Source organism: Cygnus olor (assembly GCF_009769625.2).
Source record: "Cygnus olor isolate bCygOlo1 chromosome 30 unlocalized genomic scaffold, bCygOlo1.pri.v2 SUPER_30A, whole genome shotgun sequence".
NCBI lineage: Eukaryota > Metazoa > Chordata > Aves > Anseriformes > Anatidae > Cygnus > Cygnus olor.
The window spans coordinates 112839-132978 of NW_024429049.1; the positions used below are offsets into that span (position 1 = coordinate 112839).

The 20140-nt window shown below is 64.9% G+C and overlaps 3 protein-coding genes across 13 annotated transcripts in view; all 3 read left to right on the forward strand.

The window, feature by feature from the left end:
- Positions 1 to 19: 19 nt before the first annotated feature.
- PGLYRP2 (peptidoglycan recognition protein 2) lies at positions 20 to 3754 on the forward strand. 4 transcript variants are annotated; one of them, XR_005815699.1, is made up of 4 exons: positions 20 to 1944; positions 2488 to 2583; positions 2891 to 3185; positions 3309 to 3754. XR_005815699.1 is itself a non-coding variant. In XM_040543011.1 (4 exons), the coding sequence occupies exons 1-4, from the start codon at positions 813 to 815 to the stop codon at positions 3309 to 3311; spliced, it is 1641 nt and encodes a 546-aa protein (XP_040398945.1). In that variant the 5' UTR covers positions 20 to 812; the 3' UTR covers positions 3312 to 3754. The 4 variants fall into 4 exon arrangements, 3 of the variants coding, with proteins under 3 accessions (XP_040398945.1, XP_040398944.1, XP_040398947.1); XM_040543011.1 differs by having other exon boundaries at positions 2373 to 2583; XM_040543010.1 differs by having other exon boundaries at positions 2373 to 2583; positions 2891 to 3754.
- Positions 3755 to 4123: 369 nt separating this feature from the next.
- RASAL3 (RAS protein activator like 3) lies at positions 4124 to 14755 on the forward strand. 6 transcript variants are annotated; one of them, XM_040542996.1, is made up of 19 exons: positions 4124 to 4219; positions 5683 to 6082; positions 6829 to 6953; positions 7035 to 7119; positions 8012 to 8103; positions 8190 to 8272; positions 8351 to 8483; positions 8920 to 9018; positions 9432 to 9974; positions 10602 to 10746; positions 10920 to 11064; positions 11513 to 11749; positions 12154 to 12355; positions 12506 to 12609; positions 13048 to 13354; positions 13814 to 13936; positions 14026 to 14225; positions 14362 to 14437; positions 14508 to 14755. In XM_040542996.1, the coding sequence occupies exons 2-19, from the start codon at positions 5683 to 5685 to the stop codon at positions 14658 to 14660; spliced, it is 3252 nt and encodes a 1083-aa protein (XP_040398930.1). In that variant the 5' UTR covers positions 4124 to 4219; the 3' UTR covers positions 14661 to 14755. The 6 variants fall into 6 exon arrangements, with proteins under 6 accessions (XP_040398930.1, XP_040398931.1, XP_040398928.1 ...); XM_040542997.1 differs by having other exon boundaries at positions 8015 to 8103; XM_040542994.1 differs by having other exon boundaries at positions 8190 to 8483.
- Positions 14756 to 15825: 1070 nt separating this feature from the next.
- The window catches only part of WIZ (WIZ zinc finger), a 50315-nt gene continuing 46000 nt past the window's right edge, over positions 15826 to 20140 (forward strand). For all 3 annotated transcript variants that reach the window (XM_040542954.1, XM_040542957.1, XM_040542956.1), the window contains exon 1: positions 15826 to 16180. In XM_040542954.1, coding sequence (XP_040398888.1) covers positions 15840 to 16180 — 341 coding nt within the window. In that variant the 5' untranslated portion in view covers positions 15826 to 15839. The remainder of the gene's footprint in view (positions 16181 to 20140) is intronic.

Here is a 20140-nt window from a genome sequence, read left to right on the forward strand (position 1 = left end):
CGGAGCCCGTGTTCCCCCCCCCCCCCCCCCCAGCGGCCACCATGCCCTGGTGTGGGGACAAAGTCCGTGCGATGCATCGACCAGGGGCCGCATCCTGCCCTGCGCCATGCTCCCGTGGCTCGTCATGGCGCTCAGCGTCTGCGCCTGGCTTGGCACAGGTAGGGGGACACCCCGTGACAGCATGTCACGACAGGCCACAACATGTCCCAACACGCCGGGACACGCCGCAACATGCCATGGCTCCGCCACGCATGTCATGGCTGCTCACACGACCACAAGCCCCTTTTCTGGCCAAAATGGCTCCAGTCACACTTCTTTTTTCCCTAATTAGTGAGATTTTAGCCCTAAATCAAGGCAGGTTGAGCATCCGGGACAGAGGGGGTGTGTGTGTTTAGGGGGTGCCCCCGGTTTTGGGTGCATTTTGCTTCAGTCGGGCTCTGGGTGCTCATACTGGGTGCTGTCACCTTGTTTTGGGGTGTTTTTGCCCTTTTCTGGGTGCTCTTCCCCTTTTCTGCGTGCCTTGGCCCTGCTCCAGGTACTTTCACGTTGCTCTCTGGTTGCATTTGCCCTATTTTGGGTGCATTTGCCCTATTTAGGGTGCATTTGCCCTCTTTGGGGTGCATTTACCCTGCTCTGGTTGCTTTTGCCCACCTCTGGGTACATTTGCTCGGCTTTGGGGGCTTTTCCCAATTTTTTGGGTGCTTTTGCTCTTTTCTGGGTGCCTTTGCCCTGTTCTGGGTGCATTCACCTTTCTCCGGGTGCATTCACCCTTTTTTGGGTGCATTTTTCTGGGTGCTTTCCGTCTGTTTTGGATGCTTTCCCTCTGGTTTGGGTGCATGCATCCTGTTCCGCGTGCATTTGCTCATTTCTGGGTGCACTTGTCCCATTTTGGGTCCATTTGCCCTTCTCTGTCTCCTTTCACCCACCTCCTTGTGCCTTCACCCCGCCGTGGGTGCCTTTGCTCTTTCCTGGGTGCTTTCACCCCATTTCACACACAGTGTGGGTGCAACTGCCTCATTTCGGGTGCATTTCCTCTGTTCTGGGGGCTTTCCCTTCCCAATTTTGGGTGCGCCCCCCCCCACATCTGCCTCCATCCCCCCCTTCCAGCTCTCCCCCCGCGCCACATGGACACGGTGGTGCAGATCGTGGAAGCCCTGGAGGCCGCCGAGGACCTCAGCCTGCTGGAGCTGGCTCGGGCACTGGGGAGCTGCAGCACCCCTGGGTGCCGCGCCGTGCTGGGGGACCCCCCCGCCGCCCCCCCTGCCGTGCCGGCACTCAGCCCCGAGCAGTGGGCACTGCTCACCCAGCTCCTGCACCCTGACCCCACGGCGCCCGAGCGCGGCATGGTGCTGGCACCCGACGGCTCCACGGTGGCCCTTGCGCCGCTGCTCACAGGCGTGGAAGTGGGGCTGAGGCGGGCGGCGGGGTGGTCCGGCGCCATGCCCAAGCCCCCCGCTGCCCTCGATGCCCTCTACGCTGTCACCATCACCGAGGCGTTGGGGACGGCTTTCCTCTTGGCTCGTGCCCACAACCACAGCGGGGCCATCCTGGGACCCGACGGGTGCTGGGACGATGTGGAAAACCCCCAAAACTTCACCCTGCTGGGTCCCCCTTCGCCTGTCCCTGAGGCCGTTGCCAATGGGGCACTGGATGGGGTGCTGCTGGGTGCCCGCTTGGCTGAGGCACCCGTCCCGCTCGCCCCCCTGCTCCGGAGCTATTATGGGATGGACAACGGCACCGCGAGCGGGCGGCCCCTCAGCAGCTACCGGCGCCGGGATTTTGGGGTGCTGACGGGGCTGAAGAAGCTAGAGGAGGAGGTGGTGGCGATGCTGCGCCTGCTCCGGGTGCTGCCACCCACCCGAGGGCTCTTGGAGGACGTGGGTGAAGAGGAGGAGGTGGCCATCGCTCGCCAGGCAGCGCGGGACTTCATGGAGACCTATGTCGGTAGGGAGGTGGCACCCCCCAGAAAGAAAAGTTGGGTGGGATGGAGGGTGCTGGGTGCCAGGATGGGTACTGGGCATGGGTGGGGCTTGGGGCACCCGGTGTCACCCCAGTGGAGGTGTCATTGTCAAGGTCTGAGGGCCAAGTGTTGACATAGGGACTGGCGTGGCCGGACACCACTGTGTTCCCAGGAGGGATGCTGGTGTGTCCCCAGATGATGGATCCCCAGCTGGCCACCACCATGTCCCCTTGAATGGCCACCACCATGTCCCCTTGGATGGCCACCACCGTGTTCCCTGGAGCGGGTCCCCTGGGACAAAGCCATGTCCCCAGCCAAGGGCAGATGCTCCACGTCCCCAAGACCACACGCGTCCCCTGCTGCCCGTGGGACACGGCAAGTCCCCGCTGCCACCACCTGCCTTTCCTCGCAGAGTGCCCGGCCATCGTCCCCCGGTGCATGTGGGGCGCCCGTCCCTACCGGGGCACCCCCAGACCCTTGTCCCTACCCCTGGGCTCTGTCTACATCCACCACACCTTCGTGCCCAGCACCCCGTGCCGCACCTTCGCCGCCTGCACCCACGCCATGCGCTCCATGCAGCGCTTCCACCAGGACACCCGTGGCTGGGATGACATTGGCTACAGGTGAGACTAACGGTACCGTCACCCTGCTGCCATCCCCCTTCGCCCCAATGTGGTCCCTGTCACCCTGCCATGGTCCCCATCACCTCACCGCGGTCCCTGTCACCCCGCCACGGTTCCCGTCACCCCACAATGGTCCCCATCACCCCACCGTGGTCCCCATCACTCTGCTGCGGTCCCTATCACACCGTCATGGTCCCCGTCACCCCACCATGGTCCCCGTCACCCTGCCACAGTCCCTGTCACCCCGTTGCAGTCCCCACCACCCAACTCCGTGCACCTTGTGCTAACCACCCTTGGGTGCCTGCAGCTTCGTGGTGGGCTCGGATGGGTACCTGTACCAAGGTCGGGGGTGGCACTGGGTGGGTGCCCACACCAGAGGCCACAACACCAGAGGCTACGGCGTGGGCTACGTGGGCAACTTCTCGGCCACCCTGCCCGATCCCGACGCCATCGCCTTGGTGCGCGACAGCCTCCTGCCCTGCGCCGTCAGGGCCGGCCGGCTCCGCCACGACTACACCCTGCGTGGCCACCGGCAGGTGGTGAACACCAGCTGCCCTGGTGACTCCCTCTTCCAGGAGATCAGGACCTGGCGTGGCTTTGAGGTGGGCACCGGCTTCCACGGCATCTCCCAGGGGCGGGGTTTTGGGTGGTCTGAGCCCACCAAGGCCAGAGGTGGAAGCAGATTCGGTGCCAGGACTGCCCATGGGTTCTGCTCTCTTTCGCAGTGAGGACTGGCCTCCGAGGGTGCTGCTCTGGGTGGGTGCTAGTCTGGATGGGTGCTGGTCTGGATGGGTGCTGCTAAGGTTGGATCCCGGTCTGGACGGATGGTGGCCTGATGGGGGACACCGCTTTGGATGGACGCCGGCCAACGGACACCAGCTGGACCCCGGTCCAGACAGACAGATGGACGCCAGCCCGGACGGACACCGGTCCGGGTGGGCACCCAGGGGATGCCAACCCAGAAGGACCCTGCCCCAGAATGTCCACAGCCCCAAAGGACACCGGCCCGGACGGGTCCTGCCGTGGTCCCACTGGCCCAGCGGACCATGCCCGTAGCCACAAGCACCCCCCTAATAAAGTCAGTGCCAGGACAGCAGCTCAGCCCCTGGGGAGAAAGGGGAAACTGAGGCACGGGGTGGTGGGCAGCTGTGGGGTCCCGAACCCCTGCATGGGTTTGCACATGCACATGCGTGACCCATGCCCATCAGGACAGCCCAAGCTTAGCCCACTTTGGAGACCCCCAAGCCCCCACCCTGGCCCCAGCTGCGGTCGCCCACCCTCCCCACCCAGCCCCCAGAGGTGTCCACGCACCACCCCACGCTGTGGTGCTCCAGTGCTACCAGCTCCGCCACCTGTTCACTCTGAAACCTAATGATGGCCTTTAAGCTGGACGTACACGACTGGCCTCCGACGTTTCCCAAGCGCCTGACAGAGGGCCCGGCGTGGCTCTCCCGGCTCGGTACCCCCTGGGGCCGTGGCCGAGCATGATCTGGCCGGGCTGGGTGCACCGATAACATCAGCGGGGCAGAGGCGGAGGTGAGGGTGTGACTGAAACTCCTGCCTGGTCACATGGGGAAGCCACGGCAGGAACCGGGGCGGCTGAGCCCGGGTGCCGAGGAGGCAGCAAGCGGCCGAGGTACGGCGGGGCTGGGGGGGTCCACAGGTAGGTGGCACCCTGGGGTGATGCTCCAGCCTCGGGAGCAGCCTGGGGTGGGGGGGGGAGCCAAAGGGGGGGTGTGGGGTGCCAGCATGGTGTGAAGCAGCTCCCTGCTGAGCAAACGGTGCTCCATGGGTGCTGGGGGTGCTGGAGGGTGCTGCTAGCTGGGGAGAGAGGAGAGTGAACCCCAAAAGCACCGGCACCACCCCCAGCTCTGGGGCACCCTCCCCAGCTCAGCACTGGAGTGCTGGCACCCCAAATTGGCGGGCGCCTGCAGCTCACTTCCACCCTGTGGGTGCCCCCCCAGGGAAGCTGTGGGGTGCAACCAGCACCACAGTAGCACCCCCCCCGCCTTGGCCTGCACCCACCCTGGGGTGCTGGGTGGGGGTGGGGGGGTTATCCATCCCCGGAGCCCCTCCCCGGCAGGCGTGGGGCACGCGCAGGGTGCAGATGCCGGGAGGAAATGCCGCGGCGGCACGGCCGCGATGGTGACGGAAACATCTCCGGCACCCGCCTGCGCCTGGGGCCGGGGTGGCTGCAAGGCCACCCACCCAAGTGTCACCCTAACCCGGTGTCACTGCGACCCAGTGGCACCATATCCTGCTGCCACTGCGCCCCGGCATGGAGGGGTGCGGGGGGTGGCATGGGTGCGGGGTCGGCGGCACCACGTCAGCCACCCCGTGAGCGCGGGCACCCATGGAGATGGGGAGCCCCTTGTCACGTGGGGCCACCCCACTGCCACCAGCACCCATCCTGAGCTGTCATCCCACCCTGGAGGGTTTCACACCCAGGTATCTCCATCCAGGCAGCCCAAGCTGGGTGCCCTACTTTGGGCACCCCCAGCCAAGCACCCCCTATTTGGGTCCCGTTATCCAGGGCACCCCAGGGTGCTGGATTGGTGTGTCCCGATGTGGGTCCTCGGACAAATAGGGGTGCCTGGAGGAGGGTGCCAAGAAATGGCTGCCTGGATGGGGGTGATGGATGGGGGGGCCAGGCAGGGGCACCCAGGTGAGCTGTCTGGATACAGGCACCCAAATTGGGGTGCGCAAATGGGGTAGCAATATAGGGGTGCCCCAATAGGGGGACATGGTAGGGGGTGTCCAGATAGAGCCCCCCTAGATGAGGGCACCCAGATAACAGTGCCCAGATGGGGGTGCCCCAGTAGGGATGCTGAGACAGGGTCACCCAAATAGGGGTGCCAGAATGGGGGTGCCCCAGAAGAGATGCTTGCAGAAGAGGGGTACTCAAATAGGGGTGCCCACATAAGGGTGCCCCAGTAGGGTTGTGTGGACAGGGGCACCCAAACAGGGATTCCTGGATGGGTGCACCTCATTGGGGGTGCCAGCCAAGGGTGCCCTCCCCACCACCACCACCCCAGGTCCCCACCCCAGCCCGTGGGCGCCCTGGTGGCCGTGGCTCATGGGGCTCTCCCCATCCCGCAGATGGAGGTAGAGAAACCCCCAGTGGCAGCCGAGACGCCGACGCTGCTGAAGACCTACAAATGGCGAACGGCAGCACCCATGGGTGACCGGGAACCTGAGCGGGGCACGGGGTCCCCAGGCAGCCGGCGCTGGACCCGGCTGCAGGGCTGGAAGCGTTCCTACAGCCAACCCGAATCTGACGGCCCCGATGATGGAGCTGGAAAGGGAGCACCCAAAGCCAGCACCCGCCGGTCCCTCTTCCAGCGGGCTTTCTCAGCCCCCTCCAAGGTGGCCAAGGAGCCACGGAGCCCCGAAGGTGGCAAGGCCACCCTGCAGAAGTATTTGCGCTCCATGTCCAAGAGAAAGGGCCATGGGGAGAGCGGTGCCAGGGCTGAGCGGCCGCACCGTGTTGTGCTGCCAAGTACGGGGGTGCTGGGGGGTTAGGGTGCGGGTGCTGGGTGCTGGGGAGGGGGTGATGGTGGTGGGCGATGGATTGGGGAGGGGGTTGGGGGTGATGGGTGGCGGGCAATGGATGTGGGAGATGGTCTGGGAGGAGGTGGGTGGTGGGTTGGGGGCAATGGGTGGCAAGTGGGTTATGGGTGATGGGGTGGGGGCAATGGGTAGTGAGGGGTGGTGGAGACCACCGGGGTCTGGGGGGCGACGGGTGATGGGTGATGGGTGGGTGATGGCGAGGGGCACGGGGGCTGTGAGCTGGGCCGTGATGTGGGGGCAGGATGTGGCCAGGCTTTGCTGGTGCTGGGTGGGGGGCACCCATGGGGGCAGGATGGCTGGGTCCCTGTGTGTGACCTGTACAGGGTTTGGTAGTGGCCATGTGTGACCCAGCATTGCCACACTGATGGTGGCACGGCCACAGCTGCGTGTCCCCTGGCATTGCCACCCTTGTGGTGGCACCTCCATGGCCACATGTCCTCCAGCATCACCACACCCCTGGTGGCACGGCCATGGCCACATGGCTCCTGGCATCACAGCTCCCATGGTGGCACAGCAGTGGCCCCTAGCACCATCACCCCAACCACGCTGTGGCCCCATGTGCCCTGACTTTGTCACACCTACAGTGGCACGGTCACAGCCATGTCCCCTGGCGCCACCATGCTGACCATATGAGTGCCCATTGGGTAGTCCTGACACCCTGCTCTGCACCCCCAGCCCCAGAGAGCACCCACGGCACACCAACAATCCCGCTGGCTCCGGCACTCGATGCGCCAGTGTGGGACGTCTCCAACTTCTCACTGGTGGATGGACAGCTGATCCACGTGGGCAGGGATGAGGAGGTGAGGACATGGGGACCCCAGGACACCCTGGGGTGCACGGGGTGCTGGAGGTGGTGGTGCCTGAACCAGCTGTGCCATCAGGCTTCGTGGAGGAGCAGGAACCGGACCGGGAGCTCCATCTCCGAGAGCACCAGCCTGCACCCAGGGGGTGGCAGGAGGGACACCGGTGAGCTGATGACATGGGGTATTGGCAGGTGCTGGTGCAAGCTCCGGCACAGCTCCTGTGCGTGGAGCCTTTGGGCCATGTGCCATGCACCGTGCACCTTGCCTTGCACCACGCACCATGCACCACATACCACACACCACGCCATGCATCGTGGCCACACACTGTGCGATGCCTTGTGCCATGTTCCGTGTTATCCAGCATGCCACGCACCACCCTGTGCCATGTGCTGTGCATCATGCCATGCACCCCACGCTGCACCATGCCCCGTGCTGTGCTCCGTGCTGTGTACCACACCATGCTCCACACCATGCCCTGTGCCGCATGTCATGCATTGTGCACCGTGCCCCACGCCGTGCCCTGTGCCATGCCCCTCACCTTGCACCACATGCCGTGCACGACACCGAGCGGGGGGCCTGGAGGAAGTCCTCCATGCAAGGATGGCGGGTGCCGTCACTGCTTCCTCCACACTGCTGCGTGTGCTGATCCGGCCGATAAGCACTTTCGGCTTCCTCCCCACGCCCCCATCAGCACAGGCAGGCGCCACCGCTGCCAGCCATGGGCCCCCGCCGCTGGCTGCTCTGCACCTCGCAGGGAGGTGAGTGCCCCCTCCCCGCCCCCCCCCCCCCCCCAGCCCCTCTGCACGCTTCTGCCTCACGCCCACAAACAGGCTGCACCCAAGGCTTGGCTGAATTTTAGGGCTACAGGTGGGCATGATTTGGCACCCAGAGCCTCCGGGGGCAGGAGGACTCCTTCCTCCCTCCTGCTTTGGTTGATGTTTCCCAGGGTGGTGGTGGGGGGGGGGGATTGGGCCGTATCCTGCCCCCTGAACCCTCCCATGGTGTTGGGGGGCTGGGGGTGCACATAAGGGGGCAGCTGATGTGGGTGGCTCCAGCAGACCCGGCCGCGGAGGAGAGAAACACACGGGCAGCAGGGAAAGGCACTGACAGCGATGCTTCGGCCACCTCCCAGTTCAGCAATGTCAAGGTGGGCATCCCGGTCCTGGTGCCACGTTGGGTGCCACGCTGCACCCAGGAGGTCGCATGGCATCCATCCCCTTGTCCCTAAACCAGGGCCTGCTGTGGAAGCGGCTCCGGGATCGGAAAGGGCGCGCAGTGCCCAAAACCGAGATGATGGCAGTGGCTGATGGCGAGAGGTACGGCCCCATGGAGGGTGGCAGGGACAATGGTGGGGACACCAGGGAGGGCCCCTGGTGGCAGCCATGTCCCCTCAGAACCCCGAGCCAGAGCGGTTCGCACGAGTCCCTGCTGCCACCACCGAGTGCTGCCGAGCTGGACCTCACCGGGGACAATGTCATCATCCGGCCTGTGCATGGCAGCATCGTGGGCGAGAAGTTCTGCTTCCAGGTAATGGTCTGGCCACACACCTGGGGTACCCTTGGGAGGTGGCCAGGGCACCCAGGGCACCCTGGAGGGGGAGCCAAAGCATCCACGATGTCCTGCACGGGAATCCCAGACATCCTGGAGAGACACCCAGGGCACCCAGGGCACCCTGCACAGGCATCTGAGGCACCCAGAGCACCCAGAAATCATGGCCATGCACCCAGGACACCCTCGAGGAGCACCCAGAGCACCCCAAGCACCCCAACATAATTCCTTGCCTGGCTCCTGGGGCACCCAGGACACCAAGGGCACCCTGCCCAAGCCCCCAGGGGACCCCCACTGGGCACCTGGAGCACCCTAGCACAGCCATAAGCACCCAGACGACCCTGACACAGGTCCCAAGCCAGGACCATCCCCTGGGCACCCCAGGGTGCCTTCCTGACACCTTCCCTGCACCCAGATCATCACTGGTGAGGGCAGCCGGTCCTTTGGCTGCACTTCCTTGGCTGAGCGTGACCGCTGGATCGAGAACCTGCGCCGGACCGTGCAGCCCAACAAGGTGGGACTGCGGGGATGGGCACCCATAGGACACCCCCGCCACCCCCAGGGACACCCCCCTAGAATCCTGAGTATGGGTCCTGTCCCCAACCATGCTCCCTTTTGTCCTGAGGGTTTGGCTGTCCCCCATGTCCCACTTCTGTCCCCTGTGTTCCATCCTGTCCCTGTCCCTCCACAGAATTCCCTGCCCCCTCCTGTCCCCATATCCCCTCCAGTCCTCAGTGTCCCATCTTGTCCCCATGATCCCTCCAGTCCCTTGTCCCCTCCTGCCCCAGTGACCCCTCCCATCCCTCCATGTCCCCTCCTGTCCCCATGTCCACCCACAAAACCCCCATGCCATGTCCCCCCAGCACCCCCACTGACTTTACGTCTCCTCTTACCCCTGACCCCACGCTTACCCCTCTGCCCCCCTAGGACAACTGCGAGCGGCTGGAGCTGGCGCTGAGCCTGTGGGTGTACGAGGCGCGGGACCTGCCACCCCGGCGTCGCCTCCGCTGCCACCTCCACCTGGATGGTGCGCTCTTCGCCCGCACCACCGCTAAGGTGGCCGGTCCCGATGGCGAGCTCTTCTGGGGCGAGCTCTTCCAGCTGGCCGCCCTGCCGCCCGCCCGCGCCCTCACCCTCGCCCTCTGCCGCGATGACCAGGGCCACCCCTGCCAGACGGTGGCATCTGTCACCGTCCCCTTGGCAGAGCTGGCAGCTGCCCGGCAGCCCCTGGAGCGCTGGTACCCACTGAGCGGCCACGGCAGCGGTGAACGGGCGCCATCGGTGCGGGTACGCGGGCGGTACCGGGAGGTGCGGGTGCTGCCCATCGTACGCTACAAGGAGTTGGCCGAATTCATCACCTTCCACTACCGGGAGCTGTGTGCCCACCTGGAGCCCACCATTGCAGTGAGGCACAAGGAAGAGCTGGCCGGCGCCTTGGTCCATGTCTTGCAGAGCACCGGGAAAGCCAAGGTAGAGCAAGTGATGACCGAGGTGTGGTGGACGTGGTGGTTGGGGTGGGACGGGGATGAGATGGGTGTTGCCTGGGGTGTCATGGATGTAGCAAGTTGGCATAGGAAAGGGGACAAGATGGGTGTTGTTGGAGGTCCCATGGGCATGGAGGGTTGGCCATGAGACAGGCGTTGCCCATAGAGGCATGGGCATGGAGGGCCAAGACAAGAGAGGAGTTGAGGTAGGCATGGTGAGTTGGGGTGATATGGGTGCTGCCTAGTGTGGCATGGGCATGGTGGGCTGAGGGTGCCAGGAGACCTGGGCATTGTCCAGGCAATGATGCTTTCAGATATGTGGGATGGCATGGAAGGGGTTGGTTTGGGATGGGTTGAGTTGGACTGCGTTGGAAAGGGGTGGGATGGATGGGATAGGATGGGTGGAATGGGGTGGATGGGTTCGGTTGGGTCGGGTTGGGTTGGGTTGGGATGGTATGGCATGGCATGGCATGGTACTGTGAGTGGGATGGGATGGGATAGGATGAAAAATGCAGTTCGAGGGGATTTCAGGAGATCCAGGCACTGCCCGGGCTGGGGTTGCCAAGTCACGTTGGGCCCATGGGTTGAGCCCCTCGACATGGCCACCCCACAGGCATTCCTCATTGACCTTGGCGTGGCTGAGCTGGACCGCTTTGATGACCGGGAGGCGCTGATCTTCCGTGAGAACACGCTGGCCACCAAGGCCATTGATGAATACATGAAACTCGTGGGGGGCAAGTACCTCCAGGACACGCTGGGTATGGCTGGGCATTAAAGGGCTTTGGGGGCATTACGGGGTGCAGAGCATGGGAAGCATGTTATGGGGCATTTTGGGCTGCAGGACACCCCCAGGACATCCCTGGGGGCTTGTCACAGCCATGCACGTGGTGGTGGCCAGCCGGTCCCTCACCGCATGTCCCCTGGTGCCCAGGTGAGGCCTTGGCCCAACTCTGCACCTCGGACGATAGCTGTGAGGTCGATCCCAGCAAATGCGCTGGCCCCGACCTCTCCGACAACCAGAACAACCTGCGGCAGGTCTGTGAGGAGACCTTCCAGCGCATCGCCACGTCCTGCGAGTGAGGGACAGCCCTTGGGTGGGCACGGGGCTGGCCACGGGGTGGGCACCTGCATAGGCATGGGCTTGGGGACAGGAAAGGTGTTGGGCAATGGCACAGGCAATGGGACAGGCATGGAAGAGGGCATGGGGGACAGTCACCAGCAGGAAGACCCGGGGACGGGCTTGGGGATGGGCATGGGAATGGGCCCTGGCACTGGGATGGACATCGGGAAGGACATGGGGACGATTCTGGGGACAGACATGGGGGACAGGAATGGAGAAAGGCACCATGCTTGGGATGGACATGGCAATGGGCACCAGGAGGGACATGGGGACAAGTGTGGGACAGACACAGGAGACCAGCACAGGGACGAGATCAGGCATGGCGGGCACCACGTCCCACAGCACATCCCAGTGGCACGTGGGGGGACTTCAGGGCCACCCACCCACTCCGTCTCTCCCTGCAGAGCCTTCCCAGCAGAGCTGGGCGAGATCTTCGCAGCGTGGCAGGAGGAGTGTGCAGCGCGGGGCAAGGTGGCCATCGGGCAGCGCCTGGTCTCGGCCTCCCTCTTCCTACGGTTCCTCTGCCCCGCCATCATGTCCCCCAGTCTCTTTGGCCTCGTCCAGGAGTACCCGAGTGAGGCCACCGCCCGCACCCTCACCCTTGTGGCCAAGGTCATCCAGAACCTGGCCAACTTCACCACGTACGTCACGGCACACCACCGGTACTGGTGGGGAGGGAGGTCCCCATGGGGCGTCGTTGATATTCCCTACAGCCTGTGTGACACATGCCATAGAACAGCTGTGGAGCAGTAGGGATGTTCCCAACATACCGTGAGGCCACATGAAGTGGGGCAGCTAGAACCTCTCCTCCGTGCCATGGGGCAGCAGAGATGGATCCTACATCCTACAGGGCACCAGGGATGTCCCCTGCATGCCACGGGGACATGGCAGTGCCTTCACCCGTGTCCTGCCCCATGGACAGGGTGCTGACTCGTTTTGGGGACATGGACTCAGTCCATGATCCCGGAGGTGGCCTGGCCCATGATTCAGGTGGAGGCCCACCCCATCAGCCGGCCCACCAGTGACAGGCCATCACGGTCCCCAGGTTTGGCGAGAAGGAGGCCTACATGGGCTTCATGAACGAGTTCCTGGAGCACAACTGGAGCACCATGACGGCCTTCCTGCAGAGCGTGGCCAACCCTGAGAGCAGCGTCCACATGGCCACCTATGATGGCTATGTGGACCTGGCCCTGGAGCTTGCCACCCTCCACCTCCTGCTCTGTGACATCTTCTCCAGCCTGGACCAGGTGCCACTACCCATGCGTGTCCCCAACGGTGGCTGGTGACACCAGCCACCTTCTTCTCCCCAGGCGCGCAGCTGGGTTCTCATTGCCACGTGTGTCACCTGCCCTAGGGCCACCCAACGTCCCCATAACATCCCCGTTTTGTCCTGGCAGGCCACACAGGAGGAGCTGGAGCCCCTTCCCACCATCCTCAATGCCATCAGGGAGGGCACCCCTGTCCCCGTCTCCGTCCGGCTCAGCTCCACCACGGAGCGAAGGTACCAGGGGGTGGACAGGGGACACACACATGGCCAAGGTGGACATGTGGGGCCAGAAGGGTGACACTGGGAGCCATTTGGGGTGGTTCTGCTCCTGATTGGGTCTAGGGTGACTCTGGGTTTGAGGTGACTGATCCCAGCTGGGTCCCTGGTCAGGACGACTCTGGTCCAAGCTGGCTTCCAGGGTTGGTTCAAGGCTTTAAGTTTCTGCTGTCAGCTGGGTTTGGGGGAGACTTCTGGTCCAGGCTGGGTCCAGGGGATGTTTCTGGCCCCAGGTGGGTTTAGGGGCTGTTTCTGCTCTTGGGTGGGGCCCCCAAATGGTTGCAGATAGCTTTAGGACAGCTCTGATCCTAGTGGGACTTGGGGTGGTGCTGGTCCCTCCCGGGTCCAACACCTCCCTGGTGCCCACCTGTGCCACCACCCCATCTCCTTGCCCAGCCTGGCGGAGAGCCACAAGCCGGGCTTCGTGCCGCCACGGGACCTGAGCAAGCACAGCCCCCTCATCAAGAGCCAGTCGCTCATCAGCATCCGCCGCGTCCGCAGCCGTGAGGACGGGACTGAAGTGGAGCCAGCACGGGCGCCGTCCCCGCGTCCCAGCCGGGAGCGGAGGAACGTGCAGCGCACCCAGAGCGTGCCGGCACAGAACAAAGCTGGCCGCCGCGTGCGCAAGCAGAGCAGTGCCGAGCACGTGGCAGAGCCGCAAGGCGAGGACACCCTGGGGTCCTCTGGCCCTCGCGATGCCACGGTGAGCCAGCCCCTGGGGGTGCTGCAGCACCGGTGGCACCGTGGGTGGCACCCCGTGGGCTGTGGGGATGCCTTGAGGGTGGCAGTGCCATGGGGACCTTTTGGAGAGGGATCACGGGGAACCTTGGGGGATGATGGGGCCAGGGGATCTCTCAGGACAGGACCATGGGGTCACTTTGGGGATGGCAGGGACAATGAAGCCATGGGGTTCCTTTGGGGACGGCAAGGCCATGGGGAACGTCTGCGGTAGGATCATGGGGACCCTTTGGGGACAATGGAGCCATGGGGACCCTTTGGGGATGACAGGACCATGGAGACCCCTTGGGGATCACCGGGTCTTGGGGACCCCTCAAGACAAGACCGTGGAGACCCTTTGGGGGCGACAGGCCCCCTTTGTGCAGCACCCACCCTGCTGCGCACCCTAGGGTGCCCACGCTGATAGGTGCCACCGGTGCCACAGGGACGCTCAAAGCTGCGCTCGTCAGTGTCACTGCCACGTAAATCCACGGTGCCGTGGCAGCGCTATGCCGAGGAGGCGGCGGCGGCCCAGGGCGAGCTCTACGCCATCCGTCCCCTGGAAAAGGTAGCCGTGGGGAGGGTGGCACCCACCCTGGCACGCATGGGACTCCCTCCTGACATCTGCCCTCTTGTCCCCCCCCCCCCCAACCCCAGCACGGGCGGCTGATCGAGGCACTGGGGAAGGAGGTGGCGGAGAGCCGGGAGAAGCTGCGGCTGGCAGAGGTGCGGGCAGGCGAGCTGGAGGCTCAGCACCGCGGGCTGCGGCACGAGCAGGGCCAGCACCGCGAGCAGCTTGAGCGGCTCCACCAGCAGCTGGAGGAGGCCAACGCGCGCTTGGCCAACCTGGGTGCCAGGTGGGTGTCCCCAAAGCCTGGGTGGCCTCAAAGCCTGGGTGGCCCCAAAGTGGTGCCCAGCACCCAGCTCTCCAGACCCCAAACCTCTGTCAGCTCCTGGTGGGGGTCTGGGCTCATCCCCGGCTCTAAATTTTAGATTGACAGCGGCTGAAGGCACGCGGAAGAAGGACCTGGAGAGGCTGAAGGCCAGCGAGGAGAAGGGCAGAGCGCTGGTAAGAGCTCCAGGAGCCCCGGAGCTTGGGACGGGGACGTGTGGCGGGCACTGACGCTGTCCTCTCGCAGGAGAGCCGGCTGTTGGCGCTGGAGCGGGAGAATGCCGAGCTGCGGGGTGCCATCGCCCAGGTCCTGGGCCACCCAGGCAGGACGGGATGCCGGCCCCCGGGGACACAGAGCTGGGACGAAGGCGGTGAAGACGCCCAGGCCACCAGCGTGTAAATGGCGCCTGGGGCCACCGTTTCCAAAGGCTGTTTGACCCTGATCTCAGCGGGTTTCCTGTCCCCAGAGAATAAACAGCGTTGGCATTGCTGTGACAAGGCACTTGTAGTGTCACCTGTCACCATTCTGGGTCCTGTCCCCAGTCCCACACTGTCCCTAGCACCGTGAGGGCCCTCATCCATCCCAGGTCCCCAACCTTTAGGGCCAGGGCCATGGGACTCTTTGGGGGGCGACAGGACCATGGGGACCTTTTAGGGCAGGACCCTGGGGGCCCTTTGGGGGGTGTCAAGTCCATGGGGCCTTTTGGGGCAGGGTCATGGGGACCTTTGGGGGCAACAGGATCATTTGGGCCCTCTGGGGACAGGACCATGGTACCCTTTAGGGCCAGGGCCATGGGGACCTTTTGGGACAGGGCCATGGCAGCCCTTTAGGGACAGGACCATGGTAACCTTTAGGGGCAGGGCCATGGGACCCTTTGGGGGTGTCAAGTTCAAGTCCATGAGGACTTTTAGGGCCAGGGCCATGGGGACTTTTCGGGCCAGGGCCATGGGGACTCTTTGGGGGTAACAAGACCATGGGGACTTTTGGGGACAGGACCATGGATGGTAACCTTTTGGGGCAGGCCTATGGGACCCTTTGGGGGTGACAGGACCATGGGGACCTTTGGGAACAGGACGATGGGGACCTTTTGGGGCAGGGCCATGGGACCCTCTGGGGGTGTCAAGTCCACGGGGATCTTTTGGGAGAGGGCCACGGGGACTCTTTGGGGGTGACAGTGCCATGGGGACTTTTTAGGGCAGGACCAAGGGCGCCCTTTGGGGCTGACAGGACCACGGGGGCCCTGGGGGTCTCCTGAGGCCAGGAGCGGGCAGCTCGGGGCCGCCCCCTCCCATCCCAGCGACCTTCCCCCCGCGCCCTCCCCAAGATGGCGGCGCGGCGCTGCCGTCGCGCCGCGATGACGCACGAGCCGCGCCGCCGCTCCCCCACCCCTTTGGAAGGTCGCCGCGTCGCTCGCCCCCCCCCGCCACCCCGTCCGCCGCCACTCCCAACATGGCGTCGCCGTCGGGCCGTCGACGTCATCACGGCACGCCGCGCGGGCCAAGGGGCGGAGGGCGGCGGCGCGCGGCGGCCGCTCCGGCGGGGCGGGCGCGGGCGGGGGCGGGGGCGGTGCGGCCCAAGATGGCGGCGGCGGCGGCGGCGGAGGCGGCGCTGGGACCCCGCTCGCCGCCTCCAAGATGTCGGCGGCGGCCTGGTCGCGCTCGGCGTGACGTAGTCAGGCCCCGCCGCCGGGAGGGGGGCGGGGGAGCGGCCGGAGCGGCGCAGGCGGCGGCGGCGGCGGCGGCGGGACCGGGACCGGGACCGGGAGCGGCGGGGCCCCCGGGGGGGGATTTAAAGGGACCATGGCCCCGGCCCGGCGGCTGCTGCGGGGGCCGGAGCCGGGCAGGCGGCCCCGGGGGCGGCGGCTGCAGCGGCGGCGGCGCTGAGGAGCCTGGCGGGCCCGGCCCCGGGGGGCCGCCGGGGTGAGTACCGGGGGGGGGGGGCCCGGCCCGGGGTGGGGAAAGCGGGGTCGTGTCCTCCCCCCCCGGTACCGGCAACCGGCTCGGGGAGGGGGTGGAAGGGGCGAGAAGCCCCCGCCGGCGGCCCCGTCCGGGGTGCTGAAACCAAGCCGGGAACCGGGGGGGGACCGGGGGGAGCTGGGCCCTGGACCGGGGGGGGTCGACGGGGCTGGGGGCAGGGGCCGGGGCGGGGCAGGGAGGGAGGTGACACCGGGGGGTGGGTGTGGGGGTGGGGGGGTAGGCGGCCGGGGGGATGGCAAGGGGGGGGGGCAGGTGGCAAGGGGGGGTGAAAAGGGGGAGAGGGGGGTGGCTTTGGGGGGGGGTTGGGGGGGGGACTGGGACTGTGTGGGGACACAGGTGGCTTTGGGGGGGCACCCTGGTGGAGTGGGGGGTGGTGGCAGTGCGGGGGCACAGGTGGCTTTGGGGGAGGGCACGGGGGGGTTGTGTGGAGGGGGGGGGATGTTTGGGGGGGGCACCTGTGATAGTGGTGGGGACCAAGGTGGGGGGACACGGGAGGGGGGTGTGCCTGGGGGAGGGGGGCAGGCATTATGGGGGGGCTGTGGCTGTTTTGGGGGGGGACATAGGGGGGTTGGTCGTGCTGGGGGGGGGACAGGCACCTGGGCGGGGGGACAAGGGTACAACGGTGTGGCCCCAGGACCACGTCAGGATGGGCCCCCCCCGACACCCTCCTGGGACAGGATGACCTGGGTGACACAGGACGGGGGCAGAAGGCCACCGTGATACGCTGGGGGGACACGGTGACATTTGGGGGGGAGTTTGGACCTGTGCTCCCCCCCACCCTGTGGCTGATTCAACGTTGCTTTGGTATCGGTGGGTGTTGGTGCCGAGCCCCCCTGGGGGGGGGACCACCCTGACCGGCCTTCGTGGAGCTCATTAACGAGCTTTGCTTCAACGAGCCTCTGGTAACGAGCGGGCAGGAGCCCCCCCGTGACCCCCCCGCTGACTCCAGGAGCCGGAGAGCCGGCAGAGAGCAGGTGGGGACGGCAGTGATGGTGGGCACGGGGGTGGGGGGGGGGCGCTTCGGTGCCGCCGAAGCTCAGAGAGCGGCTCCGGAGCCCACCCGGGCGGCGAGGAAGAGGTGGGAGCGGTGCCGGCGTCGCCGCCGGTCCTTTTCGGAGCAGCTTTTGTCCCGGCATGGCTTGACGTTGGCCGGGGGCTTCCCGTGGAGGTCCTTCCATCTGCGCTTCACTCGACACTGAAATTTCCCCCCCCCCCCCGTCGATTCACCTGGCGGCAACGCGGGGGGTCCTGGAGCTGAATTCCCCGAGCGTCCCGGCACCCGGATGACCCAAAATATCGAGCAAAGCCCGCCGAACCGAACCCTCGGCGCTGGATTTGCCAGCGACCGTGGAAGCAGAAGAGAAGGAAGAGCACCCCGGGAGACGCGCCCCTCGCTTGTTCCAGCTCTGGGAGGGAAGCGAGCCCCTCTTCGGCTAAACGCTCTCATTAATGTGGCTTCAGAGAAAGTTTCCTGCTGTTCGGGCGCTTGGGAGGAATGTTGCTGATCATTTGATGTTTCTCCGAGGAAGGAAATCGGCCGGGATCCCGGCTCAAGCCCGATTTTGGCTCCCAGAACAGCGTCGCTGTTGCTGGGAAGGAGCTTGTGGGAGCTTCCTGGGTCCTCCCCGAATTCCTCTTGGATCAAATTCCAGAGCAATCGTTCCCCTTTGGCGGTTCTGCCTGAGAAGAAGTTTCTACCCAAGAAGAAATCCTCAAAACCACGCGGGGCCGAGCCCAGCTTTTCCTCCCCGCCACGCTCGCTCGGGGTTGGCAAAAGGACCCCTTTGGGGTGGCGGGGTTTGGGGTGGGGGGAGAGGCTCCAAACGCCACCAGGAGCCGTTTGGCCTCGTGCAGTCACCCTTGGCATGGTGGTGGTGGCCCAGATCCCCCTGAGCTTGGCTCCCAGGGAAGGAAGCAATTGTCCCCACTTAACCGTTTTAGCATTTAAATTGTCCCAATCCTGCTCCGCCTTTGCATGGCTCTGGGGCGATGGGCTGGGGGAAGGGATGCTGCAGTCTGGCTTTGGCCCTTGCCACGAGCGGGTGCCGGGGAGCTTGGTAAGAGAACTTTTAAACTTTGTGTGCTCCTGGGGGGGGGGGGCCTTGGGGATTTTTGCTTTTTTTTAAAGCCCCCCAAAAAAAGCAGCGAGCGGGTCACACCTCGCTCTCCCGGCGGAGCCAGCCCCTGCTTTTTTTGGGGGGGTTCCGTGAGCTGCGGAGGTGGGTGCTGGCGTGGAGAGGGGGGGAAGAAAGGGGAAAATCTCAAATCTTCTTCGGTGAGCTCAAAAACACCCAACCAGGTGTTTGGGGAGGAAGAAGGAACAGCGGCCAGTTTCTATGGAGAGCTGCTGGTACGGCAGATTGGGGGGGGGGGGGGATGCCACCGTGTCTCACGAAGGAGAAAAAGGGAAAAAAGCCCCTTCCTGGAGGCTGGGTGGCTGCAGGTCTTCCAAAAAGTAATTTAAAATTAATATGTTTGGAGGGCGACGTGGTATCGGCACCCCCCCGGCAATGGTGCCGCGCTGGCCCCTGCGCTCGACACGTTTTAACCAAAATCCTGGTTTCTTGGCCATGTTGGGATTTGTGCCGGTGGCTTCGGGATGCTGTGGGGATGCAGGGCTGGCAGAGCTGAACTGGGCCGCTGCTTTCTGTTTAAAAGAGGAAAAAAAGAAACCCAAACCCCCAGTTACTTAGCCCAGTTTTGATGGGTCCCTTCACAGGAAGGGTGATGCGCCTTTCCACCACGTGCCCACGTTGTTGTGCCGTGTTTGGTTGTGTTGGTTGTTGTTTTTTTCTTTTCCAGGAGCGGGGTGATGTGTTTTGGGGTGATTTCTCTCCATTTGGCTGCGTGCCTGGCTCTTGCAGCTTGCCGGGAAGGTTGGGACGAGCCTCCCCGGTGCCAACCCCGTGGCTGGCAGAGGGATGCACCGATGGTGGCAGGGGCCCATCCTGCTCGATTTTGGGGGTCCCCTCTCCCCGTGTCCCCTCTTCCCATGTCCCCCCTCTCCCTGCTGGCTTTCCTGGGGACGTGGCAGCAGGATCGGCTTGGTGGCTGTCCCCGTGTGCGGGCAGGCACGGAGCAGGTGGCCTGTGGGATGTGCTAGCGACAGCAGCGCCGCCGGGCTTGCTCCTCCGCCGCTTTCTGCTCGCAGGCACCCGACGCTTGGCAAAGAGGCACCGGGCAAATCTATGGGCCATTGTTTTCCCCGGTCAGCCCTTGGCTCCCAAGACGAAATTTAAGCCCGCTCTTGAAATAGGGGTGGGTTTCTTTTTTTTTTTTATTTTGGTTTCCTCTGACTTGGTGCTGAGGTTTGAGGAACCTCCAGGCAGCCGAGCCCCTCCGGATGCTGCCTCCGCGTGCCGAGCCGGTGCCGCTGCCTCCTGGAACAATGCGATGGGAGATACAGGGAGGAACGGGGAGAGGATGTGCTCTGCCCTGCCGCCCTCTTTGCGTCCTCGTCCTAGCTTTCAGCAGAGCTGGGGAGAAGCAGAAGCTTTCCCCGGGGTCTGGCTTTATCCCGGCTGAGCACCCTCTGCCCCAGCCCTTGGGCACCAGCAGCTTGCGGGAGCAGCTCTGGGACGGCGACGTGGGAAACTCCTGAACGGCGACAGGGGAGGTGCAGAAGGGATTTGGGACGCTTCGAGTTCGCTGCTCCAAAACCCCAGGTGGAAAAGCCCTCGTGGAGCGGCATCCCCGGCTCGCTGGAAGCTGCGTGCGAGCGTTTGGCGCTGCCGGAGGAAGCGGCGCGCAAATGGAAGCCAGCTGCAGGAGCTGACCCCTGCTGATTTGGAAGAAAGGCGACTGTGCCACGGTTTTGTTTTTTTTTTTTTTTTTAGGTCTTAGTGCTATTTTTTAAAAAATTGCTGGGAAGAAACTAGCCCAAGCAAGAGCCGGTTGGGTACG